Here is a 15,764-nt window from a genome sequence, read left to right on the forward strand (position 1 = left end):
TGACCACAAACTGTTGACACTAAGAGTATATCACATATAGACTCTTATAAATAGAAAATAACAGCAGAGGGACTTCACAGTATTAGCAACATCTGTAATTTTAAACATACACAGAGAGTTCCTAAACAAGACTGACTCATCTGGGCTGAGACATTTCACATTTTCATAACAACATGTATCTCATCATATACATCGGCCATGATATTAAAATGTCTCCCCCTCTATTTCTACACTCACTGTCCATTTTATCAGTTCCACTTACCACTGTCCTTCTGTTACTCTACATATTTTTAACACCCTATCTCCTTGTTTCCAAATGGTCAGAACCCACACAGGACCAACAGAGTGCAGGTATGATTTGGGTGGTGTATCATTCTCAGCATTGTCGTGACACCGCTGTGGTTGTGCTGTGTATGAATATGTTCTGCTGGTGTGAGTGGATCAGACATGGATTTCTGATGGGGAAAAGGAGCTAACTAACATATGCAGAGCAACAAATGGAATCCAGTCTTTAATTGTAGAACTACAAATACCACCTATATGATAATTAGAGCTAATAAAATGGACAATGAGTGTAGAATAAAGGAAATCTTTTTAATGGTATTATTGACTGGTGTACATTAGTGTACATAATGCCAAATCCAAGCCAAGCAAACTGTAGCTGTAAGTGTAAAAACACTATGTACCAATTAATGCAGTAAAAAGTAACAACAACAAACTGCCACTGAGTAAAACTACTCTTTAAACTATGCATTATATGGTTTTGTACTGCAAAGATTTTACTGCAGATCTAATCATTTCCTGTTTTGTCCATTTGCATAGACTTTGTACAATGCTTTGTGTGTGTGTATGTGTGTATTTCAGTCACATACCTATTCTGTTCCTCCAGCTTGGCCAACAGCTCAAGCTCATCTGGACTGAGATTTTCTGAATCAGCTGGCGAGGCCGCAGGTGCAGAGAGTGCGGCATCATGGGAACTGGAGTCTGGACTCAGTACAGGGCTGCCTACAGAGGGGGGGTCGACCTCCAGACCTGCAGGAGAGGAGAGGTTCTCCAGCTGCACTGAACACACCACTCCCCCATCCCTCTCCGGACTGCTGCTGGGGCTAGACATGACCACCAAGCCCAGGGTAATGGTCCAGGCAAAAGGTCAATGTCAGTCGGTGTTGTTGGTGGTGGGACACCGTGGCTCACACACTCTCAGTTCAGAGTTACAAACAGGCCAGTTTGAGGGGAAGAGTTTACATCAAGGATAGCTCAGCCTATAAAGGAGAAAACAGAGCAACATTTTAAATCAGGATTCATTCAGTGCTAAACATCAACAAATGACGCCATAAAATATACTGTAGATCCAATATTAGACTTACTGAACCCCAAAGCTTCTAGTCTTATTAGTGAGATATTCATCTCAAACTCATTAGCAAGCAATCACTGGAAACCTTTCAGTAATTACTATGAAATTCTTATATAAACTTTGTATTAACAAGAGTAAGAAATTAAATATTGAGAAATTCTCATTTCTAATTCTACTAAAAAAGTCTACTAATATTTTAAGTTTAAAGACATTGCAGTAACATCTTGGGTAGATGATATAACAAATATATAAGGTCAGAATTGGGCGGCACGGTGGTGCAGCAGGTAGTGTCGTGGTCACACAGCTCCAGGGGCCTGGAGGTTGTGGGTTTGATTCCCGCTCCGGGTGACTGTCTGTGAGGAGTTTGTGTGTTCTCCCTGTGTCTGCGTGGGTTTCCTCCGGGTGCTCCGGTTTCCTCCCAAGGTCCAAATACACAAAAGTGTCCGTAGGTGTGAGTGAATGTGTGTGTGTTGCCCTGTGAAGGACTGGCGCCCCCTCCAGGGTGTATTCCTGCCTTGTACCCAATGATTCCAGGTAGGCTCTGGACCCACTGCGACCCTGTACTGGATAAGTGGTTACTGATAATAAATGAATGAAAAGGTCAGTATTTCTCATCAGAGTTTTGTTTTGATGAGTTGGAACCAGTTATATCTATGATGAAACATCATACTACATTTAAGCAGTAATATAACTTACATGAAATATTTTTCCAAACCATGAACTAGTAAGCTGCATGTATTCAAGCATACAGCCAAGAACAGAGGGCACAATGTATATGTACACACTTCTAGAACCAGCAGTGTTATAAAGAATCACTCAAGAGACTCTACAGACACAAATACACAATCAAAAACTGCAGAGTTACACTGTGGGCTTACGAACATACAGAAATTTAGTGAAGAGACCGAAAAAAAAAAAAAACACTACTACAACAAATCTACTGAATACGGTCACATTCTGAAACCAGCACATTCAATGTAACAAGCTCTCAGAAGGGCTTTTTTTGAGCTACTGTGACAAATTGTCTCACTTTCTGTTACAGAGACACAGATGTGTATAGATAGAAGACTTTTTACATTGTTTTCATTCCAAACATCAGCAATCTCACTGCTCCAGAAGGGAGGAGAGAATTACCTAAACCTCAAACCATGGAAGCTAATTTTCTGATAAGTGAACCACTATTGCGGTGTGTGTGTGTCTGTGTGTGTGTGTGTGTGTGTGTGTGCTCACTGAAACAGGAGACACAATTAGACTTCTCTGCACTTATTAAACTTTTAGAAATAATATGTACAACATTTACATGGAAAGAGCCTCCAACCCAATCATTTAATGATAAAACTTTAAATTAAGTATATGTACCATTACAGTTTTAAACACTAGGAAAATCTGAAGCCACACCAGATTATTACTGATCAAAATTCAGTTTACAAAATCAGGAGAGATACAAATGTTTTTTAAAAAATGCCAAAAATTTTATCAACACAGAAAAAATATCATCATGGAAATACAAAGTTGCTTTACTGTTGAAATTCAATAACAATAAGTTAATTTTACCCATGTATTTTTTTATACAATATTTGTTCTGAATAGTGCAAAAGGCACAATTTTTTGACATGAAATTATTAATAAAAAAAAAAAAAAAAATATATATATATATATATATATATATATATATATATATATATATATATATATATATTATTATTATTATTATTATTTTTTTTTTTTTTTTTTTTATTAACATGAAATTACACAAATGCACAAGTATGTACAGGAGGTCCTCAGGTTACGTCAGTCTCGAGTTACGATGTCTCGTGGTTACGACACATCTCCCATTTACTGTATAAAGCCTTATTTCGACTTAAGTGGTTTTGCGTCGTAAACGTCGTAACGCGAACTTCGTGTTTGGTGTGTGTGGCGCGGCGGTAGAATACACGGTTACGCGGCTCGGGACCGAGGAGGATAGGTGTTACGATAGGATAAGTGCTTACAGTATGTTATTTACGTACAGTATGTACATATGTTCCGACTTACACCGACATTTATTTTTATGACGCGACGTAGGAACGGATCAACGTCATAAGTCAAGGACCCCCTGTAAATGATGAGTAAATGAATGAACAAATTAATGAAAACCTCTACAAGCAATTTGTCTCTTTTTTTGGCTACTTATGCACCCCTTTCTGAACGACAGATTCTTATTATTTCATTCATCTATAGTTGTCTTCACATAGTAGAAGAATGGACAGAATCTATTGTGAATTTTTTTACATCTGCAACAAGAGTTGAACTTTTCTTTCTCCTCTCTCTCAAATAATGAATGCTTTATTAAATTTCTATCTGATTTAATCAATTTTGATGTTTAAGCAGGTCTTGCTTAGTTGTTGGGAATCCCCTTTTCTTTCTCTATGATCTTTTGATCACTATTACTGTTTTGATATGTATGTACATCTAATCTATTTTTCATTTCTTAATGTCTGTTTTGACGGGAAATAAAATAGGGTGGTTTCTGACATTTTCCCGTAGTCGTTTTGAGATTTGGATGAATGAACGAATGCAGTAAAAATGTTTAGAGAGTTATTAAAAGCAATATATTTAGGTCAAATTATGCATACTGCGCAGGCCATATTTAATCAGGTCCTATAGGGATACATTTACAAGTTTAATTTACATCACAGTTGCAATATGTAGCAATATAATCTTGATCATCCCTGATACCCATAAACACACACACACATACATAGCTGCAGAGTGTTGAATTATGCATGATGAACAGTGCGTGAGTATCTTGTTAAAGAAGACTGTTTATCACTAAATTGCCAGCTCCAATCTGGATTTATACAGCATTGCACTGTACGTAGGAACCTTTAATTGGACCTTTAACAGAGGGACATTCTTCATCTGGGGGCTACTTACCAAACAGGAATACAAATAACAAACAAGACTTAAACATGGCTTGTGTGTGACAGAATATAATTTAGAAGTGCACAATCTTTCCTGTGTAACTCATTATTGCAACAGTAGTCTTAAAACTGCATTATAACACCACGTATATCAGGTTCAGTTCCACCCACGTGCTAATTACTCTCAGCTATTCCACCCTAAACTACAAGCCAAATATACTTAATCTTTATTTATAAATAAATATATAGGCAATATATATTAAGTGCATCTTGATCAAAGATTAAGTAGAAGTATACTCCAAATAAACACAGACATATCTATGTACTTGTCAGTGTAGCCTAAGCCAAATATACCTAAGTATTACTGTGTTTAGAATATCACTGATAAGTGCATAAAAACGAAACCGAAAGCACGCTTGCTTATCTTTTAGTTTAAAAGAAGTATAGTAACAGCACAATTGATTTAACTGTTTTGTAAAGGTATGTAAATGAACCCTCTAAGCAATCATGTTTATATAGTGTGCTATTTGATGATGATATCGGACAGATAATTTTAATATTTAATATCAGCAACACAAACATTATATAAACATACCATGCATCCCAGGGAGAACACACCACACTCCTCACAGACAATCACCTGGAGGAAACCCACTCAGACACCAGGAGAACACACCACACTCCTCACAGACAGTCACCCGGAGGAAACCCATGCAGATACAGGGAGAACACACCACACTCTTCACAGACAGTCACCCGGAGGAAACCCACTCAGACACAGGGAGAACACACCACACTCTTCACAGACAGTCACCCGGAGGAAACCCATGCGGACACAGGGAGAACACATCACACAAATGTATCTCTGAACAATTCTGGAGCCTGTTAACTTAGCTGAATGCCCAACATACTCTAAATAGACCAGAGAAAACCTCTTAACATAAAAATAATCAGTTTAACTGTTCAGAAATATAGGTTTTGTGACATCAGTTCATATACTGTGTCTTCCAGCAGAGACAGCTTTATGTGTAACAGCAGCTGCCATGTGCCAAGTTTGAAAGCTGGATGTATGAGCATGTTTATTCGAGTGGGGGATTGGATGCTTGCTCAATGTAATGCATCTTTGAAGAGCAAATCCTAACAGCCTTTAGGATAACATGCTTTCTGTAAAAGGGAAATGGCAATATGTGACTTTTCACATATGTCACAGTTCCTCTGATTGTAGAGACAATAGCATGTATCATAAACTGGCAATTTATACTATACTTCCTTTAAATGAATCGTTTATAAAAAACACAGCAAATTTGAATCACTGCCATAGATGGAGAAGGTAATCACACAACAAAGCAGCATCCACAGAGAGTGAGTAAACAAAAGCAAGGTAGGAGCTAATACGTTGGCAAAATAACTCACAGGAGCACAGATATACCAAGCCATGCAGGAGGTAACAGTGAGCAGAAAAAAAACACAGACAAAAAGCATTTGAACAGAGAAAACACACAACAGGGACAAGGCTTGTATTCATGGAGAGAAGGCAGTCCTATCAAAAGAACCATTAACAAGCACGAGTCCAATCCCTGCAGACTGAGAGGAGACACACATGCATTCACACAACCTTGGCCAAGCAGTGCACTGCAACACACCAACACAATGAAATTTACCGTAATATCTACAGAGAATAGTCTCTCAGAGTCGAGACAAAATGTAAAACTGTAGCTACTACACAGACATGAAGCTATTCCTAGAAAGTTCTTGTGGATGTTACATTTAGTATTAATCTTTAGTGTTAACAGGAGTGTAAAAACGGCATTTAATACAACCCTTTGATACAGTACACACTAGGGTGAAAAGATCTGAGATGGTGAAAAAAAGGACACGTCGGGGGGGGGGGGGGGGTCTCTCGCTGCCGTTGTATGTTTAGCAGAACCTATGTGTGCTTTTGGGTCCTTTACGCCTTTATTTGCTACACAAAACAATTTCTTTTTTAATTCATCCGAGAACTTACATTTATGTTTCGGCAGAGCTGCTCGAGATGAGGGTAGGTACATGAGCTTTGCCTGACGTAAACAAGGACTACTGACGTGCAGACTGACCAATTAAATGTTTACAGAGAAGGTAATCGACCAATAACGGTAGCTCTACAGTCAGACCGTCCAATTAGAAGATTTTAGGCTACTTCACCACGCCCCCTTCTCACTCAAGCGAACCAATCAAAGTAGGGGAGAGCGGGACTAGTTTGTGAACGAAACGCTTCTCGAAGTTCTATGTAAGCTCCAGTAAAACAAATTTTTTTTGTTTTACGTCTGGTCACCATAGTACATACAGCTGTCAATAATGAATTTAACAGACGTAGTATTGATTATGTCTTACTTTAAAATAAATTCAAATTCTTACATACTGATCACAGATTAAATGCAACAAACATAAACACAATCTGAAGGACTGGCGCCCCCTCCAGGGTGTATTCCGCCTTGCACCCAATGATTCCAGGTAGGCTCTGGACCCACCGCGACCCTGAACTGGATAAGGGTTACAGATAATGAATGAATGAATAAACACAATCTTCTTAGGTTCACATTAGTTTGGCGCTAACATATTAACTTATTTTACTGCTTTATGATGATACGATGCATGTTGTCATTAACACTAACACTAACGCTAACCTAGAGGAATTCACCAGGTCTTATTCGTGCTGTTTTGAAAAATCTATAGATTTTAGGCTGTATTGTACCAAATGGAATTATGAATATTAATATGGTCTCTTCTCCTGGTCTGGTCTTGTGTGTAGATGTGTGTTTCTGTCTTTCAGCATTTTACGGATGTCTACGTACTTCCCTGCATGTGTTTGTTTTCACTGTTGGTTTTGTTTTCATTTTTGTATATAAAAGTTATCCATATTAAAGTTACTCCTTGCATTTATGTACACCTCCTCTTCCTCCTTCAGCCGTGACAGAAGACCAGACCTTAAAATGGACGTAGCAAGGAACCCATGGGCTAGGTGTGCGAATGGCCGGACTCCTTTCAGTTCAGGGCCTGGCACAACCATTGGGTTTGTGAAGGAGGAACCGGTACCCTCCACAACCTGAAACTGTAGGAGATGGTGAAAGCAGCGTGCCGGAGCCTCCCTCTCGCTGGAAGACTGCCCCTTCAAAGTTTTGAGGGGGCGCTGACGGTTGGTGCTGTTAGCATCAAGCCTCGGGGCAGAAGACGTGAGGTTAACAGGGGAGCATTTCATGAGGATCCTTGATCAAGGGACATGAACTTCCTCATGAATGCGCCCATTGGACCTCCTGTACCCCTCAACAGCTCCAGCACCTGCTCCTCGATCAGCACCTGCCCTTTGAGCAGGCCAAGCCCCTGTCTACATGCCTCTGTCCCCTCTGTTCCTGTGCCGTTCCGCGACAATGGCTCCCACCGCTTCTGTTCCTGTGATGACGGCAATGGACCCTGCCGCTTCTGTTCCTGTGATGATGGCGACCCTCGTTCCTGTTCCAGTGATGATGGCGACTGCCGCTCCTGTTCCAGTGAAGGTGGCTTCCGCTGCTCCTGCTCCATTGACTGCGTCTCCCGCCGATCCTGCACCAGTGAATGTGGCACCCGCCAATCCTGCTCCAGTGATTGTGGCGCCTCCAGCTGCCCCTGTTCCAGTGATGATGGAGCCTGCTGTCCCTGTTCCAGTGATGATGGCGCCCGCCGTTCCTGTTCAAGAGATCATGGTGGCCGCCGCACCTGTTCCAGTGATGATGGCGCCTGTCGCTCCTGTTCCAGTGATGATGGTGACCGCCACACCTGTTACAGTGTTGATGGAGCCCGTCTGTCCTGTTCCAATGAAGGCGGCTCCCGCTGCTCCTGCTCCATTGACTGCGTCTCCCGCCGATCCTGGGCCAGTGAAGGCGGCACCCACCAATCCTGCTCCAGTGATTGCGGCGCCTCCAGCTGCCCCTGCTCCAGTGATGACGGAGCCTGCCGTTCCTGTTCCTGTGCTGGCGGCTCCTGCTGCTTCTGTTCCACTGTCGGCAGCTACTCCAGCCGCTTAAGTTTGTGCCCCAGCTGGTTTTACAGACTATGCCAGAGGCTCTTACCAGTCCTGGGCACTCACCATTGTTTGTATTTGTGCCTCCGTCTGTCCCTGTTTTGGTCCCAGTCTCCGTCTATGTCCCTGTGCCTGTTTCTGCCTTTGTCTCTGTTCCAGTCCGTCGCAGTGTTTGTGTCTGTTCCTGTTAATGTCTTGGTCCCTGTTCCCCTGCCTAATACTGTCCAGTTTCCTGTCTCCGTTCCTGCCTTGTCTCAAGTCCAGTACCCTGTTCGCAGTACCCAGCTCAGTCTCCTGTTTTCAGTCATGTCCTGTCTCAAGTTCAGTCTCCTTTCAAGTCCAGTGTTTTGTCTCCCTTCCAGTCTCCTGCTTCTGCCCCTGTCTTGTCAAAAGTCCCGCCTCATGTTTATGCTCCCATCCTATCTCCTGTCAATCTCTGTTCCAGTCTGGTGTTCAGTCTCCTATTTCTGTTCCTGTCTTGTGTTTCTGTCACTGTACTGTCCCCTCTTCAGTCCAGTGTTTTGTCTTCTGTTCAGTCTCAGCATTCCTGTCCAGTTTTGTGTCCAATCCCCTGTTTCCTCTCCTGTTGCTCCCCTCTGTCAATCGCCTGTTTTGTCTCCTGTCCCTCCTGTTAGTCATCATTTGTTCAGTCTCTTGTCCATTCTCTGTTTCAGTCAGGTGTTTCGTCTCCTGTGTCTACTCCAGTTATTTTTCGAGTCCTGTTTCCTTTCTAGTCACCTTTTCAATCTGCCTGTCAAAACTGTGTTCAAATCCCCTGTCGGAGCTTCTATCCTGTCTTGTTTGTTCTTTAGTTTGTTGTCTTGGTTTCCAGGCTCCTCTCCTTCGCCAGCTCCAGGGGTGGTCTAGTTCTACGCGCCCCAGGAATTGCACGTTCAGGAGGGGGCTTCTGTCACACTCTTGCCCTGTCTCGTGCTGTCCTACTCTGTTTTATGCGCTCTTTGAGCACATGGCTCTGTTTGTTTTGGTCCCTCGTCTCCACCTTAGCTCTGCCCTCTTGTTAATGTTTCCACCTGTGCCTCCTTTGTTACCCTGCCCTCTCGTTATCGCTTCTAGGTCTGCTCCTTGTGTGTGTATATATATAGCCCCTTGTTTTCAGTGCTCCCTGATCTGGTCTTGTGTGTAGAAGTGTGTTTCTGTCTTTCAGCGTTTTACGTATGTCTACACCAGTTCACAGCTGTTTGTTCCTCTCCTGTTCAGTTTATTCTACTTTGTTTTTGCCTCCCTGCACGTGTTTGTTTTCACTGTTTGCTTTGTTTTCATTTTTTTAAGTAAATGTTATTTGTATTAAAGTTATCCTTGCTTGTACGTCCACCTCCTCGTCCTCCCTCAGCCATAACAAGATATTTCTGCCTGTTTTAGTTTTAATATTTTGCTACATTATGGCTGAAGGTTGTAGCCTATATAACAAAAGACTGCAGCAGATTGTTAAGGTCAATTCAATGCTACACTCCTGAATGTCGTGAAAATGTACCAGTGGCTGTTAGGTCATCCCATGACTCAACTCACTCTGAGCACACTGAGCTTTATTTGGTCTCTTGTATAGCTACATAATGTAAAGGCAGGTCCAAGATCAGTTTTATTTTCCTCTTCTCTGTTTGTAAGTCATTGTCCTCTTTCAAAAGGAGCAGCTCCACTGACCTTGGGCCTGCGGTGGTCTAACACTCCTGACATCCAGTTATGAGTCATAAAAGAGTTAGTCATAGTGAATACAAATAACTTCCATTAGTCTTTTTTTATGTCTGTGTACAAATGATCCATGATTAGAATTCCCAGGTGGTTCCCCATTTATGAAATTCTTAAATCTGTCTAAAGGGCCCCTAGTAAATGATACAAGAACAAAGTAAAAAACGTATAATTTTAATAAAAATCATAGTAGAATTATTTATTTTTAATATAATGAGACAAAAATGGCCTTAGAGAAAGTGAATAAGGATGAACACGAGAAAGAGAGAGAGAGAGAGAGAGGGAGGATGGGACATCAATGCAAGGCTGTTGTTAGGGAGAGAGATAGAAAGCCTAGGGCACTGAGAGACGGCACTGGGTGTGTGTGTGTGTGTGTGGGTGTGTGTGTGTGTGTGTGGGTGTGTGTGTGTGTGAAAGTGTACTTCAGTTTCTAAGTCACAATAATGCCACTGTATAAACATGCCTCATCGCATCTTTCCTCCTTCATGCTGGAACTGAAATAGTTTACAAGATGTTGAAGAAAAAATTAATCATAGATTAGAAAATAATAATAAAAAAATACCCATGTGCCAAAATCCAAGAAATACAAGGCTATATCCAATGCTAATATCTAATATTTTTTCATGTCTGCAGATACATAAACAATTATAAACTAGAGGGTGAAAGTTCAAGAACTTTCGTGAATTTGACTTGTCACATATTGCTAGCATCGTTGCCACATTAGCTTATATGCTGCTTAATAGCTATGACTTTAAATTTCTAGAACAGTCTATCCAATATCCACCTTAAAAATCCATCTTAAGTAGTGACCTCTTCACTGAAAAGGTCCATTTAAAACAGCTTCTCTGAAACAGGCTTGCTGTGGAAATTCATTATAGGGCATTCATTTATTTAGGATTAGGGTTCAGTTTACTACGACCTTGGACATTGACAGTGCCTGTCTAGATTATTTAGTTGTGAATTTCAATAATATTTAAATAAGCTGAACCATTAATGACCTACAATGACATCATGCAGCTCTGCATGTTTCAGTACATCTGATCTCATTCTTGAATGACTCACCACTGTTGAAGTCTGTACACACTCTTCTAGACCTGGTGCTCGATATACAGCCTATTATAAAACCGATATCCTCATGTTACCCTCAAGAAAATACCAATTTCTGTGTACAATGTTTGTTAAGACATAATCTCTCTCTATTTCTCTCTGTACACACATAAGGGGTTAATTGCTGTGTTGTCCTGCCTGAGTAGAATATGAACCTCACTGACTATGTTAATTCAAATATCTTCAATGAGAGCCAAGCAGATCTGAAGGTCTTCACCACTAATGGGCTGCATTAAGCACACTTTGAAGAGCCCAGTGAATGAGGAAGTGTTTTATATATATATATATATATTAACAGGCTATTTTATGTGTGATGAGTTAAGTGCGTTATATATGGGATAACTGAATAATTGCAAATACATCAATAATGTGATATGAAGGAAGGATTTGAACAAGCCCTGCGGATTTAAATGGATGGCCCATGGATTTAAACTATGTAACACCCTGTAAAAATACGGTTCTTCAAAGAATCTTTAGTTAATGGTTATATATAAATAATATATAAAATAGTTATGGTTCTTTGCATTGGTTAATGGTTATTGACAATGTTGAAGAATTCATTGACTCATGATACAATTCAAAGTAGTTTGCTTGTGGAGGCTCATCTACCAATCATCATACCTTACAAAAAACAATATTTATATTTGTTAATATTTATACAATGACAAATAGTGAAACTCAATGTGAAACTGAAGTATATAATATATTAGCCACCATCAGAACAAAGTAAAGGACTGGAAATTTCAAAATCATTTGGTGCCCACCTTAATATGTCTACGGTTCATCCCATGTTTACTCCAAATTCCCTCAAGGTTGTCCTTAGATATGTATTCATTCATTCATTATCGCTTATCCAGTTGCGCTTATCCAGTTCAGGGTCGCGGTGGGTCCAGAGCCTACCTGGAATCATTGGACGTAAGGCGGGAATACACCCTGGAGGGGGCGCCAGTCCTTCACAGGGCAACACACACACTCACACGTTCACTCACACCTACAGACACATTTGAGTCGCCAAGCCACCTACCAACGTGTGTTTTTGGACTGCAGGAGGAAACCGGAGCACCCGGAGGAAACCCACGCAGACACAGGGAGAACACACTACACTCCTCACAGACAGTCACCCGGAGGAAACCCACACGGACACAGGGAGAACACACTACACTCCTCACAGACAGTCACCCGGGAATTGAGCGGGAATCGAACCCACAACCTCCATGCCCCTGGAGCTGTGGACTGCGACACTACCTGCTGCGCCAACATGTCGCCCTAGATATGTATTTTGACTGCAAATATATATCAGCCGTGCAAGGCTAATATGACACTTCCTATTAGGTATAGTGTGATTATCTTTTTGCTCTTTATATAAGTGATTTTTTATATAGTTTTGCGCTGTACCACATACATTATCCAAATACTGTTTAGTGGCAAACAGCAAAACCAGCCTTAAATCACTACATTGCCTATCTGTTTGAAATTCCAACCAAAATAAATAATGCTTAAAGGGACATTTTCCAGGCTGTGAAACAATGCACAAAGGCTTTTTTTAGTATGATTTCCCAAAGAGAATGATTCAGAATAAAACATGGGCTAAATATTTATCCAAAAAACTTTTGTGTTTGCTTGAGCATGAGGTTTCAGCATGGTGGTGACATTCCATGACTAATGACATAAACACAAATGCATAACCATGTAAAAGAGCCTGTATCAACTTGAGCATGCTAAACCACACCTAGGGATCATCACACAATAGTTCCAGATATACCACACTTCTCAGCCTGCTATGGCATTTCACATGCCTTGTTTTTCATAAAGAAGCAAATGTAATCCCAGAGGAGCTGAAACTCATGCTAAGCCTCTCTCCACCCTGCTTCTTAAATTATGGACTTGCCCTTCCCCACATAATCACACAAGGATAAATGAGTCAGTGCACAGCAACATGATATGTCTGGAGGAGTGACACATTACCTATTCATCTAGAAAAGACAGGTGCTGATACTAGTCAGCTATTGGAATCAGACTATTGGAATCAGACATATTCGGGATAGTTTACTGGGCTAAAAGAGAGTGAAGCATGTTTAAAATAATACCAAATATGCAAACTGAGAATTTGAGAATAGGACATTTATTCTGTGTTTGCTATATACGCATATTTTACTGAACTATTGTTTTAAATGTTTAGTGTACAATGTAGATGTTAGATTACATATTACCTACACTCCAAAAAATGCATGTTTCTAACTGGATCTTGGCTAGGATATGGCTACAATTATGTTTACTTATCACTTGATTTACCAACTTAAATCCAATATTTTTATGTTTAACAAAAGAATATCTAAACGTGTTGGCAACCAGAACTATGTAAATTACATATATTATTATTTAAAGAAATTAAAAGAGATTTTGGCGGCACGGTGGTGCAGTCACACAGCTCCAGGGGCCTGGAGGTTGTGGGTTCGATTCCCGCTCTGGATGACTGTGAGAAGTTCCCCCTGTGTCTGCATGGGTTTCCTCCGGGTGACTGTCTGTGAGGAGTGTGGTGTGTTCTCCCTGTGTCTGTGTGGGTTTCCTCCGGGTGACTGTCTGTGAGGAGTTGGTGTGTTCTCCCTCTGTCTGTGTGGGTTTCCTCCGGGTGACTGTCTGTGAGGAGTTGGTGTGTTCTCCCTCTGTCTGTGTGGGTTTCCTCCGGGTGACTGTCTGTGAGGAGTTGGTGAGTTCTCCCTGTGTCTGCATGGGTTTCCTCCGGGTGACTGTCTGTGAGGAGTGTGGTGTGTTCTCCCTGTGTCTGCGTGGGTTTCCTCCGGGTGACTGTCTGTGAGGAGTGTGGTGTGTTCTCCCTGTGTCTGCGTGGGTTTCTTCTGGGTGACTGTCTGTGAGGAGTGTGGTGTGTTCTCCCTGTGTCTGTGTGGGTTTCCTCCGGGTGCTCCAGTTTCCTCCCACAGTCCAAAAACACACGTTGGTAGGTGGATTGGCGACTCAAAAGTGTCCATAGGTGTGAGTGTGTGAGTGAATGTGTCTGTGTTGCCCTGTGAAGGACTGGCGCCCCCTCCAGGGTGTATTCCTGCCTTGCGCCCAATGATTCCAGGAAGGCTCTGGACCCACCGCGACCCTGAACTGTATAAGGGTTACAGATAATGAATGAAAAAAAAGAGATTTTGAAAACTTTTAGATAGTCATAATATGTAATTTATCACTTTAGACCAATCAAATCTACTTACTGCTTATCATGTCAAAGTTCCTATATATGTTACTAATAAAGTTAATATAAGACTTCTTCACACACTCTCCAAAATCTCAAAAGTGGTTCTTCTGTGACTGGCCCCACACAATGGTCTCTTAAGGAACGAAAAGTACATCACTCTAAAGAAGCTTTTAGGTACCCATTTTCAAAAGTGTGCCTGCATGCAATACTCAAATCTTCCCATGTTACTCCCCATACGGTTAGTGTCTCACAGAAGGCAAAAACACTAAACCAAAAAAAAACCAAACAATACACTATCCCAAAAAAACAGCACAACAGCTTTGAGTGGGGACCACAGCTGTGGTATGTTAAAATCCAATGTGACTCAGCTCAATAAAAACACCAAAAATAGAAGCAGCCAGACTTTAGATGGAAAGTGGAAAACATAAGCAAGTACTTTTCAGCAAATGGACAGGAAAACACTGCTGTGATGGGAGCAATGTGCAGGGCCACAGAAGGGATGGGGTGGTTTTAAAATGTTATAATACACATAGGTGCCAACAATATGAATATTCTGTACCTGTATTTTTACTGAATTCTATCATCCATTCATCTACCTTGATAATTACATTCTAATCAGAGCGACCCAGAACACACCTGAAACCACTGGACACAAGGCAGGAATGCACCCTGTGGACAGTTTCACACAGCCAGTCCACTTACCAACATGTGGTTTTAGATTGTGGTAGGATACCAGAGCAACTGGAGGAAACCCACAGAGACACAGGGAAAACACACACAGCTCCTCAAAAGCAGAGATCCAAGACAACAATTGAGACCCCAGGACCCTAAAGCTGTGTGGTAGCAACACTACTGGTAGTGCCACTGTGATGCTTTATATAATTCAGTACCAAATATGAGTACATAACGAATCAGTCTTAAATGCATCTGGGAGCCTATAAGCTAATTTGTTCTAGAAATTCTAGGCTGCTAATTTGCTGCACACACACACACACACACACACAAAAGAAAGAGATAAAATACACTATTGCTACAGAGGGACCTACATGTATGCATCACCAGGCTGAGGGAGAATAGAAAGGACAGCCACTTGAAAGACCACAAGAGAGACCTGAAGGCGTATTCCAATGATCTTTCCCTTTCATACTGAATCCTTCAGCACTGATGCAGTGACAGGAGTGCCAGCTTGACACAAACACACACACACACACACACACACCTTTCTTTCAGCTGGACAAAACACTGCATGCCAGTTGCAGTGAAACTGGATGTTGATCAAATCTTGGGAACTGTGCCTTGATAAGAGATCTACATTATCTCGATGGTTGCATAATGGATGTTTACATTTGGGCTCAACTGACCTATTCATCCTTTACCCACAAGTGCATGTTTTCATAGCAACCGTTGCTATATTGGTCAAGCCTTTAGGGATAGCAAAAGTGTTGTTTTATTTCCCAAGACACT

General features: G+C 41.3%; 2 protein-coding genes across 2 annotated transcripts in view; one reads left to right on the forward strand and one right to left on the reverse strand.

Moving 5' to 3' along the window:
* The window catches only part of LOC136687039 (uncharacterized), a 50,749-nt gene extending 49,702 nt beyond the window's left edge, over nt 1-1,047 (forward strand). The window contains exon 18 of the mRNA XM_066661231.1: nt 890-1,047. Within this exon, the coding sequence (XP_066517328.1) occupies nt 890-921 (32 nt within the window). The 3' untranslated portion in view covers nt 922-1,047. The remainder of the gene's footprint in view (nt 1-889) is intronic.
* The window catches only part of evi5l (ecotropic viral integration site 5 like), a 41,968-nt gene that overhangs the window by 23,311 nt on the left and 2,893 nt on the right, over nt 1-15,764 (reverse strand). Inside the window, exon 2 of the mRNA XM_066661233.1 lies at nt 873-1,262. Within this exon, the coding sequence (XP_066517330.1) occupies nt 873-1,114 (242 nt within the window). The 5' untranslated portion in view covers nt 1,115-1,262. The remainder of the gene's footprint in view (nt 1-872; nt 1,263-15,764) is intronic.

The sequence above is a fragment of the Hoplias malabaricus genome, chromosome 2 (genome assembly GCF_029633855.1).
Source record: "Hoplias malabaricus isolate fHopMal1 chromosome 2, fHopMal1.hap1, whole genome shotgun sequence".
Taxonomy (NCBI): Eukaryota; Metazoa; Chordata; class Actinopteri; order Characiformes; family Erythrinidae; genus Hoplias; species Hoplias malabaricus.